At 36.4% G+C, this 14,293-nt stretch overlaps 1 protein-coding gene across 12 annotated transcripts in view; it reads right to left on the bottom strand.

Annotated features, from left to right (window-relative positions):
* RBMS3 (RNA binding motif single stranded interacting protein 3) overlaps positions 1 to 14,293 on the bottom strand; it is a gene marked incomplete at its 3' end in the record, with an annotated part of 624,952 nt that overhangs the window by 98,403 nt on the left and 512,256 nt on the right. For 8 of the 12 annotated variants that reach the window (XM_084902493.1, XM_084902500.1, XM_084902502.1 and 5 more), the window contains exon 10: positions 13,369 to 13,419. The exons of the other annotated variants lie outside the window; for them this stretch is intronic. In XM_084902493.1, the coding sequence (XP_084758619.1) occupies positions 13,369 to 13,419 (51 nt within the window). The remainder of the gene's footprint in view (positions 1 to 13,368; positions 13,420 to 14,293) is intronic. 12 annotated transcript variants of the gene reach the window in all.

Here is a 14,293-nt window from a genome sequence, read left to right as displayed (position 1 = left end):
TGCAAGAGGCAGCTGATCGATGATTCTCTTTCATCGATGTTTCTAACTCTCTATCCCTCTCTCTTCCTCTCTGTAAAAAATCAATAAAATATATATTAAAAAAAAGAAAAAGAAAATATTACTCTAAATTATATCACTTCTTACATTTTCATGAACAATAAAATAACAAATAATTTCTTATAGCATACCTGATTTTACATATATAGATATAAATATAAAGATAAATGTAATCTGCCCCCTCCCAACTCAGGTACACCCGAATTGGTTGTCTGATTAAATCTATGGTAGTCAACATCATTAACCATGATCCTGAATTGTAATACAGCACACCTACATAGAAATAACTAGGGTCACCTGGGCTAACCTACCAGAGGTTAACCTTTAAAGCCAAATAAAGTGTCCAAGTGACATTCTGTGAGGCAAAAATAGAGAATAATATATATTTTTATTAAATTGACTGTGGTGCCATTGGTTAACAGGATCATGTAGGTTTCAAGTGTGCATTTCTATGACACAAGGTCTGTATACTGCTCTGTATATCCACCATCCAAAGTCAAACCATCTTCTGTGACCATACACTAGGCTCCCTTTATCTCCCAAACTCCCATCTGGAGTTTTCCCTCTGGCAATGACCACATTGCTGTTTGTGTTCAGAGTTTCAGTTCTATATCCCACATGTGAGTGAAATTATATGGTTCTTCGGTGGGATGAGATCAACCAAAGAACTTGCATGCATATATGCATATCCCAAGGACACAGACAATAGGGTGGTGAAGGTCTGGGGTGGGGAGTGGAGGTAGATTACAAGTCAATGAGGGGGAAAGGGGGCCATTTATAATACTTTCAGCAATAAAGTTTTTTTTTTTTAAAGGAAATACTCTCAATATTTGAACCCATTAAATGACTATTTGTTTAAATGAATGCCTACATATTTCACATAACTGTTAAAGTTCTAGATATGTATGGACATTTTCTTCCAATGTGCTATGAAGAACAAGTAGTTTTATAAACTATCTGTACCCTTATTTTCAAGCCTTCAGTAATTTCCTAGTAGTTTCTGTTGTCCTAGCAACACTTATAAAATAAATGATTAACCCTATTGCTGTATGATTGTGTTTCCCTGGTAACTTGCTATTCTCTAGATAGTTTGACATGGGTTTTATTTTAGCTTCATACTTGCTTTCTCTAGAGATAACCCATAGAAAATAAGGCTTTAATAGCTTGGATACCTAATATTGTGTTTCCATTTAATTATATTTAATGTGCTAAATAACTATTCATAATGTAATGTCAATGTCTTTACAAAGGAACTGGCATGTTCTTGTTTACTGGTGAAATGATGATAAAGAAATTCTAAGTACTATCTAAGAATACATTAGGAGTCATGCATGAGTGGAACCTTTACTCTTAGGAGCTTTTTCAGTCTTGTCTTCAGAATGCTGTGCCTGAAGTTCTAAAAAAGTAATACATTACGATTCCTTGAGCTAGTCTTTCTTTTTTAAGGTCCATAGTAAAAAAGACACAAAACTGCATGCCAAAATATAGATCATAGGCACACAGCTGGATTTCAAAAGATTCTCGATTCACCATTTATTTTAGCCACTCCTGCATTTAGGAGGCAGGGATATTAGGCATTAGAGAACATTAGAAATGTTCTCTCCTATAAGCCTTCAAAAGCTCTGCTTAAAATATGACTATTACCTCCAAAAATATTTCTGTGGATAGAAAATGACTTTATGTGCAAAGCCTTTGGATAAGGACAATTTTATAATGCAGCCAGATTTAAAATTTTCCATTTATGATTGATTCCTCTATTACTCTACTGGAAATTATGACTTTTTAACACATATCAGTGACAGAATTTAGCTTTTCTGCTTTGCATTTTTCAAAGTAAACCTAAATTCTAGACAACTGCCTTTGGACTATCAAGAAAAAAAAAAGTGTAGTAAAGTGTGTCAGATTTACTAATAAAAGTTGTACTTCAATAGACCAAAATTTATCTTCCCAAACAAATCTTTCTCTTATTCCTTAACACAAACATTTCCTTTAATACAGGTTATTTTACTCTCTGAGCTCTGAAATAACTTGAAAGCCAACATATACTTTTTTTGTGGTCTTTTCACATAAAGTGCCCTCTTTCTAGTGTTGTATAATTGCTAGTCATCTGACATATTTTCTGATGTAAATTTTTAGGTATTATCACCCTAAGCACATAAAAATTATCTCCACAATTACTTTGTATGTTTTCCCAGGTCATTATTTCTTTCTTTCCCTCCCACATTTCCTAAGAGTAAAAGAATCTTCTGTATATATTTGATGCTTAAGAATATTTTTATAACTTAATTGTTTTTCACTGAACTCAAGCTTCTCATTTTCCTAAAATGAACTGCTAGGAATGCTTACTCTTGTCACCTTTATTCAACAGGGTACTGGAAATCCTAGCCAGAGCTATTAGGCAAAAAATTAAAAAAATTAAAATAAAATACATCTAAAATGAAAAGGAAGAAAGAAAACTGTCACAATTTATAGGTGACATGACCTTATCTAATAAAGACAGAATATGAAAATTGACTGTAACTCCATGTCAAAGATGGTGGCACCACAGCCAATAAGAAGGGTATATGCAAATTTACATGACAAGGCAAGAGGCGGGAAAGTGGCTCTGGCATGAGTGAAGGTAAAAAGGTGATGCCAGCAGCCAGGGGAAGGAAGGCCTATACTTGCACGAATCTTTACTCATTGGGCCTCTAGTATATACATAGAAAACCCTAGAGTCCACACAAAAAATGATAGAACTAATAAAAAATTCAACCAAGTTGCAGGATACAGACTCAATATACAATTTTTAAAAATATATATTTTATTGATTTTATACAGAGAGGAAGGGAGAGAGATAGAGAGTTAGAAACATTGACGAGAGAGAGTCATTGATCAGCCGCCTCTTGCACAGCCCCTACTGGGGATATGCCCGCAACCAAGGTACATGCCCTTGACCGGAATTGAACCCGGGACCCTTCAGTCCCCAAGCCAATGCTCTATCCATTGAGCCAAACCGGTTTTGGCAATATACAAATTTTAATTATGTTTACATATACTGTGTTTATATTAACTATCAGAAATAGAAATTAAGAAAACAATACCGCTTATAGTTTTATTATATATATACAAGGATAAAAATATTGAGGAAGGCACAAATAAAGAGGAACCTCTCCTGTGCTCATGGATTGGAAGAAATTAATATGGTTAAAATAACCATACTACCCAAAGGAATACACATATTTAATGTAATCCCTATCAATATTTCTATGGCACTTTTCACAGAAATAGAACAAGCAATCCTAAAATTTGTATGGAGCCAAAAAAAAAATCCCTAAATAGTCAAAGCAATCTTGAAAAAACATAGTTGGAGCCATATACTTCCTGATTTCAAACGATACTACAAAGCTATAGTAATCAAAATAATATGGCATTGGCATAAAAGCAGACATACAAATGAATGAAAAAGAATAAAGAAGCCAGGAAATAAATTCACAAATACATGATCAATTAATTTAAAACAAAGGAGCTAAGAATATTCAATAAATAGTTAGGGAAATTAGATAATCACATGAAAAGAATGAAACCGAATCTCTATATTTTACTAGACACAAAATAAACTCAAAATGAATTAAAGACTTCAACATTAGCCCTGCAACTGCAAAACTCTTAGAAGAAAACATAAGGAGTAAACTTGACATTGGTCTTGGCAATGATTTATTTTGTATTTGACACCAAAAAAACTCCAGAAAAAAACAAAAAAACAAACAAACAACAACAATAATAAAAACAGAAGCATAATAAACAAATGGGACTACACCAAACTAAGAAGCCTCTGCCTAGCAAAGGAAACCATAAACAAAATGAAAAGACAACTTATTAAGTGAGAGAAAATATTTTCAAATTATATATTTTATAAGGGGTTAATATCCAAAGTATATAAAGAAGTCATACCACTTAATAGCAAAAAAAAAAAAAAAACACCCCAAAACAAAACAAACAAACAAAAACAAAAAAACAAAACCCAATTTGATTTTTAAAATGGATAGAGAAATTAAATAGGCATTTTTCCAAAGACATAAAAATGGTTAATAGGTACATGAAAAGGTGCTCAACATCATGAATCAGTGGTATAAATGCAAGTCAAAACTGCAATGAGATATCACATCACACCAGGAGAATGGATATTATCAAAAAGTCAAGAGATTACAAGTATTGACAAGGGTGTGGAGAAAGAAACCCCTTGTGCATGTTGGTGGGAATGTAAACTGATGCTGCCACTGGGGAAAACAGTGTGAAGGTTCCCCCCAAAATTAAAAATATAACCACCCTATGATCCAGGATCCCACTTCTGGGTTTATATACAAGGATATGAAGACAGGATTCCAAAGTGATATATATATAATCTTTTTCAAGGTTGTTTTGACTATTTATGTGTGTGTGTATATATATATATATATATATATATATATATATATATATATATATATATATAAATGTTATGGATTATTCAGCCAGAAGAAAGAGGAAAATCCTGCCATTTGGGATGACATGGATGGACTTTAAAGGCATTATGCTGAGTGAAATAAGTTTGGCAGAGAAAGAAAAATACTTCATGGTATCACTTATATGTAGAAACTAAAATGAATGAATACATTCATTTTAAATTCAAACTCATGGAAACAGAGAGTAGAAAAGTGTTTGCCAGGTGTTGGGGACTGGGCAGGAGAAATAGGAAGAAGTTGGTAAAAGAATACCAATTTTCAGCTATCCTACCTAATAAAAGACTAATATGCAAATTAATCATCACTCTGCTCCACAAGCCACGCCCACATGCTAATAATAGTGAGTATGCAAATGAACCCAACCCAGATGACTACAGCTACAGAGAGCAGGAGGGAGGCACTTCCCTGGCAATGGAGGAAGCCAAGCTTTCCACCTGCCCTTATAGGCCTAGGCTTCCACTCAAGACTACAAAGTTTCAATTATAGAAGGTAAACAAATTCAAACAGAAATGGCTGCCACCAGGGGTGAGCAGGAGGCTTGGCTCTGCTCCAGGCTACAAAGTTTCAATTGTGTAAAGTAAATATATCCCAGATACCAGGGCCTCCGCTTGGGTTGCTGGGGGGCATGGCCGGCCTGCAAACCACTACAGGCCCCTTGCTCAGGCTGACCCATGCCCCAAGGGAACCCTCACCCTGACCCTAGACATCCTTCAGGGCAAACCAGCTGGTCCCCACCCATGCACCAGGTCTCTAGCCTATCTAATAAAGAATAATATGCAGATTGACCATCACTCCAACCCACAAGATGGCTGTCCCCATGTGGTCAAAGATCCTGTCCCTATGTGGACACAAGATGGCCACCAAAAGATGGCCAGCAGGGGAAGGCAATTAGGATGGATCAGGCCTGCAAGGGACGGAAGTTGTGGGTGATCAGGCAAGTATGGGAGAGCAGTTGGGAGGCATCAGGCCTGCAAGGGAGGGCAGTTGAGAGGGACCAGGCCTGCAAGGGAGGGCAGTTGGAGGCGATCAACCCTGCAGGGGAGGGCAGTTAGAGGTGACCAGGCCAGCTGAGGAGGGAAGTTGGGGGCAAACCGCTGGAAGGGGAGCAGTTAGATATCAATCAGGCTGGCATGGGAGTGGTTAGGGGGTGATCAGGCTGGCAGGCAGAAGCGGTTAGGGGCAATCAGGAAGGCAGGCAGGCGAGCAGTTGGAATCCAGCAGTCCTGGATTGTGAGAGGGATGTCCAACTGCCCGTTTAGGCCCGATCCCAGTGATTGGGCCTAAACGGGCAGTTGGATATCCCTCCAGGGCTCCCAGATTAGAGAGGGTGCAAGCTGGGCTGAGGGACAACCTCCCCCTGCCCCCGTGCACGAATTTTATGCACCGGGCCTCTAGTAAGATTAATAAGATCTGAGCATCTAATGTAAATTATGGTGACTTGAGTTGTAAACACTGTATTATATATTTGAAATTTGCTAAAAGTGTAGAACTTAATGGACTTTCTCTCTCCCACTCACACATACATACAAACACAGACACGAAATAAATGAAATGATAGATGTACTAATTACCTACGGTACATGGTGGGAATGCTTTCATAATGTATCCAATCACAATGATGTACTCTTAAGTACCTGACACTTTTATTTGTTAATTATGCCTCAATAAAGTTAGAAAATCATGAGTAAATGCAGACATTTTCTCTTAGGAAAATTGAATGCTATAAATATGTCACATTCTTAAGTTTATCTTAAGTTAATATATAAATTCAAAGTGATCTCAATAAAAATTTTAGTGGAATTTTTTTTAACTTCATAACTACTACTAAAGTTATTCTGGAAATTTGAAATAGGTAGAAGAATTAATGAGAAAGAAAACATAGCTAGAAAATTACTGAGAAATAAGAAAATAACAATATTGGGACAAGTCCTGTCCACACATATGGTATTACAATAGCAGAGTAATGATCAAAAATAGATTAACATAATAGATTACAGTAAAAAAAAATACAACCAAAGATAAGAGAGATTTATTCTATGAAAAAATTGGCATAAAATTTTATGTCAGTGGAAAAATATAGATGATGTATATGGTACAAGTTGTTTAAGATAATCCATTACCCATTTGGGGAGGAGAATTGGATCATACTCTCATCCCATATTACAAATAAACTCCAAGAGAAACAAAAATTTAAAATAAAATATACTATGAACACAATAATAAAACATATGATGCATTGTTGTTTGTCAATTATATCTCGTTTTAAAACTTTACTGAACTTAAAACAGAAAAGCAACAACAATAAAAACCACCAAACAAACAAAACCATATGGTGTTTTAAATCATTGTAGTTAATAAGATATTTTGCATGGAGCCCAGATGTTCTAAAGTAGGGACTGGCAAAATACAGCTTAGGAGCCAAATGTGGCCCTCATCTGTTTCTGTAAATAAAGTTTTATTGGAACTCAGCCATGCCTATTCATTTATGCATTATCTATTGCTGCTTTCAAATTACAGCCACAAAAATGCCTAGGTGTGACAGAGAGACCATATGGGTCACAAAACTAAAAATATTTGTGATTTGGCTCCTTACAGAAAAGGGTTCTTGACCTTGCTCTAAAGGAAAAACTGGCAAATACTAAGTTATATTCTAAATATTAAATTCTGTATGATGAACACTATAAAATTAAATTTAAAGCAAACTAAGAAAATAACTAGATAGTCCATGACAATGTTAACTTACTAATTGTAATAAGATCTTTTTAAAAATAAGAAGAGCTCAATATCCTAAATGATAAACGAGCAAAGTAAAGGAACTTGGAGCTCAAAGAAAAAGAAAGAAAAATCAGTCAATAGACATATAAAAAGCAACTTAAGTCTTCTAGGACTCAGAGAAATAAAAATAATCTGTTTCTAATCTTATAGAGTCTAACCAACATTCATATGATACCATTCACTATGTATCACATTCACCAGGTATTTGAAACTTGAGATTACAGTGTTAACTGAGGTCACAGGGAAGCAAATACTCTCACTTGTAGTGCAAGCTGACAATAATGTATAACAAATTTAAACCACATATACGTTTTATTCTATCAGTTTATCCTATATTTTCTCATAAATGCTCCATATTAATCTTGAGTTTATTGAGCAATTACTAGAAGCAAGTTAATGACTATGACTAGGAAATTGATTAAATACCTTTTGGTGCATTTATATAATTGCATAGTATGAAATTTTAAAAAAATGACATAGGCCTATATGTAAATCATGTAATGGCATTCAGGACATTGTATTACATTGGAATACAATATCTACAGATTGATTTGTATATATCAGATGTAAACATATCCTTTCATATCCTTACAAAAACTGGATGGTGATATACAGATGTGTTGCCAAGTTTACTTCAGGAGGATAGCACTGATGAGTGGAAAGTCTTTTATGCTCTATGCCCTTTTGAACAATGAACCTTGAACTTCATTGTTTAAAGTATTTTTTTCTAAAGTTACTTTAGATTATTTTTGAAAACTTGTTGCAGAATTTGGAAGCCACATACAACAATGGTACAGCCAGCACTCTTGTTTTTGTTTGTTTGTTTACAGTAGTTAAGATGTCCAAGAGACTTTCTGTGAAAATGATTTGTTCAAATTCGCTTTACCCAACCTTAAAAAGAGGTGATACTCAAAATAAGCTGCTCCACCTAAGTTTATTCTCACTCATTTGAGTTATCTTCTGTTAAGATGGTACATATGGGTTAGAGTTGCTATTGTTCTGTTTTTGCTATGTACTTAAAAACACACGCACACACACACCCCCTTGCCTTAACTGGTTTGGCTCAGTGGATAGAGTGTCGGCCTGCAGATTCAAGGGTCCCAGGTTTGATTCCAGTCAAGAGCATGTACCTTGGTTGCAGGCACATTCCCAGTAGGGGGTGTGCAGGAGGTAGCTGATTGATGTTTCTCTTTCATCGATATTTCTAACTCTCTCTCTCTTCCTCTCTGTAAATAAATCAATAAAGCATACTAAAGAAAACAAAAACAAAACAAAACAAACACAACCTGGATGGTCATATGTTTACCTGGTTAAATACTTAGCAAAAGCATTGATTTTGATAATGACACTATGAGGGTTAGGATTTTTGCTCAGCTCAGGTGTTGCTGTAAAAGGATAGAATCAAAAACCTTGCTTTCTGAACAGAATTCTAAGGATTTAAATATTCCTTTCCAACTTCGGCGATGGGCTTTTACAGAACATACACCTGCCAATTTGGGGGACATAACCTCTAAAATTAGGCCTCAGGTCTTACTAGTTTTCAGGGGGAAAATGACCAAAAATAAAGTATTCTGGAGCTTCCTTGCACAGCCTTGTTGTAGAGTTTGTATTTACTCTTTCGCTGTAAACTTATGGTTTATTAAAAATCATTATTTAGCCATGCAGAGCAACAAATCATGCCATGATTCAATGAGGGCATCCAGAATTTCTTACAATGCTGTAATGAGATAACCAATTTGAAATTGAGTCACAGTGAAAGCTGACCTTTCTCCTTCAGATGAAGTAATGCTGCCCAGGTGAAGAACAGAAGATTTATGACTCACGTGAACCTAAATAAAATTTTAAAAGATGAAACCATGCTCCTTCTTGGGAACTCTCATCTTTTCTCCTTGTCAGCACAGCTTTGACAAAATATCCGACGTATTGCAACACAGGAATTTCAATTGTGAATCCATCTGAGATTCCACCGTGGCATGCTGCTATGCAGAGCAGATACTGGGTGCAATCCATCATCTATTAAAATTCTGTCAGTGTAAGGGTATCGTACAGAATCCTGCTCGGAGAAGCAGGGACAAATAGCTGATGGCGTTGACAAAGTCAGCATTTTTAGTTCCTCGCAGCAAAAAGCAAATTCCTAATTGCCTCTAACAGTGGTCTCTCCTCAGTGTCTGCTCAGGTGAAATTCAACAAAGTGCAAACAGAAACACTCTTGCTGCTCTAAGTGGGGTCTGACATCTTTCCACGGGACCTGATCAGAGGCGGGTAACTGACAGAGAACTTGTTTTCTTGCACCAACACCAGTGTGATAGTTGTAATGCAGGCAGGGAGACATCCCCTCTTTCACAAACGTAAAAAGCCTCTCAGCATTTTATTTCTAAAAGACCATTGCATGTAACTTAGAAAATTCAATCTCCAAAGAAGGAAACGTAAATGGCAAGCTTCAGTTCTATGCTATGCTTTCTATTCTCCTCTCATCCCTGTACTACCTACCCCTCTCCTTCTTCACATCATTATATTTCTACTCCTTTTTGGCCCTGACAAAGACCAGAGGCACAGTGCTCTGCTTTAAAACTTTCCGCAACACAGAAACCCAGTTAAGATCTCAGAGTCCCTGGAGTCCAGACTAAACAAGAACCTGCAAGGCTCCGGGCTCCAATGAGGAAGTCGCATTCTTAGTGAAGGCAGGAAAATATGCATGTAACACTTAGAGCTTACACATGAGATTTTCTCAAAATGGTGAAAGAGAAAATGCAAGAGAACAGAAAATCTGGAAGTGAATCTGTATGAGGGCAACATATTTGAGAGCTGTTGATACTGATCCTTTGAATTTATTGGTAGATTCCAAGAGGTACTCACTGGGCCTTTTTGGGGAAAAAAAAATCAAATCGTTACCTGAGGATATGTATTTTCCATTGATCTTTAGGGAGAGGGAATGGAAGGGAAGGAAGGAGAGAGAAACAGCAATGCAAGAGAGATACATTGACTGGTTGCCTCCTGCACACACCCAACTGGGGTGGGGATTGGACCTGCAACCGCTCTTGACTTGGAATTGAATCCAAGACCTTTGGTCCAAGGACTGATGCTCTAACTACTAAGAAACTGGCCAGGGCTTAATGGGCCTTTTTTATTTTATTTTTATTGATTTCAGAGAGAAAGGGAGAGAAAGAGAGAGATAAAGACATCAATGATGAGAGAGAACCATTGATTGGCTATCTCCTGCACACCCTTATGGGGATTGAGCCCGCAACCCAGGCATGTACCCTTGACCAGAATCAAACCCAGGACCCTTCAGTCAACAGGTCGACATTCTATCCACTGAGCTAAACCAGCTAGGGCCATGGGCCTTTTTTTTTTTTTTTTTTTTTTTTTTTTTTTTTTTTTTTAAGTGTCAGGTGTTGAATGGTTCAATAAGTTAATGAAGTTCCAATCTAAACAATCTGTCTTCTGTATAACCACAGTGGTTGTTTCCACCAAACTCATTAATAAATACCTAGTATGAATGTGGTAGAAATAGGTGATCATCATTTATTCTTCATTTTATTTCTATGCATACTCATTTTGTTTAATTGGGCTAATCTAAGGCATAATGTGCAGTCTATTCAAATAAAAAAATAGATTGTTAGATTCAGGTGTTTTGTTTCATTGCCTTAGGTTGCTTAAGCATTTTTGTGCTTTGGTATCATAGAGTTATTAACTTAACACTCACTTTGATGATGAAGCTAGACCAGTTGGATGATTTATACAAACTAGACAACCAGGAAGACTGTTGCTGGGCAAATATTGTGGTATAAACTCTGTGTTTCCATGACAATTTTCAGTCCATTTTTCCATGTTAAAGACAACAAAGTCATGGGTGGCCCAGCCACTCCTTTTTCTAGGAATCTGCCCCAGCCACAGACATTACATTTAAAACCAAGTGACGACCTAAGCTCAAACATGATGCACAGTCTGGTCATGGGGAGTGATAAGATATCACTGATCCATAGCAAGACAGATCCAAGGGGGTGAATGAACGAACATGAACGAACACACACACATACACCACACACACACACACACACACACACACACACACCCTGATTGCAAGAGTAAAATGTATAAGAAATAATGCATTCAAAAATGAGGCTGGAGCTGTGCTGGGGTGAGGAGATGATAATGAAAAATTTCTAAAGTCCTGAGTGATACTTGAAATAGACACATACAAACATCTTCTCTTCTCCTCACAGCTCTAGAAATACTGTAAAGTCTCACATACTTTGACATCTGGCAAAATATTCAGATTTTCTTGCCAGATGTGCATTCCTCTTGGCCACGAGATGATACTTAACCTCGGTGTGAGGACTAAGCTAGCATTAGTGCTCTATAGATGAACACACTATATTTTTTTTAGAAGGTAGTTGTTTCCTTCTCAAAAGTCTACTCTTTAGAACTTGGCAGGACATCTTCTCTTTTCCTGTGTTGGCTCAGTCTGTGCTATACATTGGTTTGGCAGCATATATTGAATTCTACCTCATGACTTGGACAGAAAAGTGTATCTTGGATTCATTGTATGTTGGTATGATTTATAGAACTTAGGCCAGATGAACTCAGGAAGCCCTCAAGGTGTGGAAATCAGAGCAAAGAGAAGGATTTGCAAAATATGGTCTAAAAGTTCTGCTGTAGTAGGCTACATATATTTTATCCTTTAAATAAAAATTTTTAAAAAAAACAAACTATCAAAACATTAGGAGCATCATGGAATGTTCCTTAGTTTTAAAAAGTGGAGGAAGTTCAAGTATGAAAACCAGGTGCTGTGATCCTTTGAGTCCAGGAAATGGATGCCTGTGCATTTAGCTTCCTGGCCCTTAATATGTGCTACCTTAGTCATATTCAACTTTTAAAAGAGTTAAAAATAGCATTGCTTCTTCTTTGTACAACATATAGATCTAATAATCATAAGGATAATGGTAATACTAATGTATACTATGTCATACTTAAAAAAATTTTTTTTCCACATATGCTCTTATTTTATTCTTTCCCACATCCTTGCCAAGTACAGTGACAGGTAAGGAAACAAAGGCACAAATGTGGGCATACCCAGAAGAGTATGCCAGAGACCATGCCACACAGCTCTCAGTCTCAGGCTCCTCCCCTACCTCAACCTCTCATGAGTGTATTGCTATGGAAATCTATCTTGCACTTCTATAGAGCTAGAAAACCGGGAAGAACTAGACAAAGACAAATGAAAACATTAGCCTTCAGTCTAGATTCTAATGGAATATGTAATATTTTTGGGACTGATGTAGTATTGTTCCACAAAATGGAAATTTCTAGCAAGTAGAAAATAGAGTTTGAATATTTTTGGAAGATTCTTCCCACAAAAGAGGAAGAGAAGGCTTCTAGTTAGTTAATGTAAAAATTACCTAGGAACATTGCTATCTATATATTTCCATATATTAATAGATAACTAACTTCCTATGTTAAATATATTGCTTTGAGTTAACACTTGGTCGTGATACTGAAACTCACTCCAAAGCACACCAAATTGCATTTGCAGAAAACAAAGCATTACAGAAGGAGAAGGAGAAGAAAAACAGGCTTTTCTCCAATAATGGATTTACTTGTTTAGAGCTCAGAGTTCCTGCATGAAGTAGAAATTCCCTATTCATAACAAATAGTAGACATCAATTTTTTATAGAGTTTTATTGAAATACAGACACACATATTCAGGTATGTGTTGTCTATAACAGCAGAGTTAACTACTTGTGCAAAAGACCGTAAACATCAATTTTTGAGACTGACTATTATGACTGATACTTCCTCCAAGCAAGTTTATCTCTCTATCTCCTCTATCTCTATCTCTATCTCTATCTATCTCTATCTCTGTTTCTATCTATCTCTAGCTATTGTATATGCTTTTGTAGAATTTCAGGAACAGCTTTTATCTGGAAAATATGGCTGCCTGAAAGAGGTATAAAATATAACAAAAGCTTTACCCCAAAGCTTGTATGCATTACAAAAGCTTACACTTGGATAATAAAATATTTAGCCTCAGGTGACTGAGAACACTTACTGTTGGTTGCATAACGTATGGCGGATGAGGCATCCATGAAGTACTCTGGACCTATGCATCAAACAGCATTTATTAGCACAAAGCAATCACAGAGAGAACTTGGTTCTTGCGTTCAGTGGAGTCACACTAGATCATAAAAAAAAGTGGAGTCCATCTGATTTTTACAGCTAATTAGTGCTCAAAACTAAGGACAAAAAGCACATTCTTGGACCTGATTCCTTTGGTCCCTGATATACATGATAAAATGTAAAGCAAATTCCTGCTTCATTGGAGCTGGCTGCAGAGCCCATATGGACCAGGCTGGGACCTGGAGCATATTTTGAGGATGGTGTTAGAGACTAAAATATCAGGCAGCCTCCGGCACCTCCTATTTAGAGGTCAACTCCCAGGGATACCAAGGCAAATACTAAGAAACAAGTGTTTATGCTAAGACTTCCCTTTTTTTTTTCTTTTCTTCTGTCATTTGTTTGAACTTCAAATTCTCAAGTGATTCTCATCTTAGAAATAAGTCCAAGGGGTAAAAGTTGGGGTAAGAGGTAAATAGATAAACCAAAAATTGGGGAAAATGCTCTGGGATAAACCCAAGTTAAGTAAGTTTGTAATTTTTTTCTTTCATAGTAACTGGTGTGTAAATAAAAATGAGTATTTGAGCCAACTGTTCTGAAATGGGCCTTGTCAGCCAAATGCGAACGTCAACTTGAAGAGCTGTTTGTCACATAAAGAACCTTAAAGATTTTGTTTTCAGTATACTCACACAAGCAAAATTGCCAATGCCATTTAGACTTTAAAAAAAAAAAAAAGGACAAAGTGTTGAAAGGCAAGAATCAACAACATAGGAAATTGCTCTAATTCCTTTTATGAGAAAAGAGAGCTGGGGTTAAATTCCACTTAGGAGCCCTCCCAAGTAAAGTCACTTTTCTGTGGA

The sequence above is a fragment of the Pipistrellus hanaki genome (assembly GCF_964339955.1).
Source record: "Pipistrellus hanaki genome assembly, chromosome: 13".
Taxonomy (NCBI): domain Eukaryota; kingdom Metazoa; phylum Chordata; class Mammalia; order Chiroptera; family Vespertilionidae; genus Pipistrellus; species Pipistrellus hanaki.
This window is presented reverse-complemented; position numbering and strand designations above follow the sequence as displayed.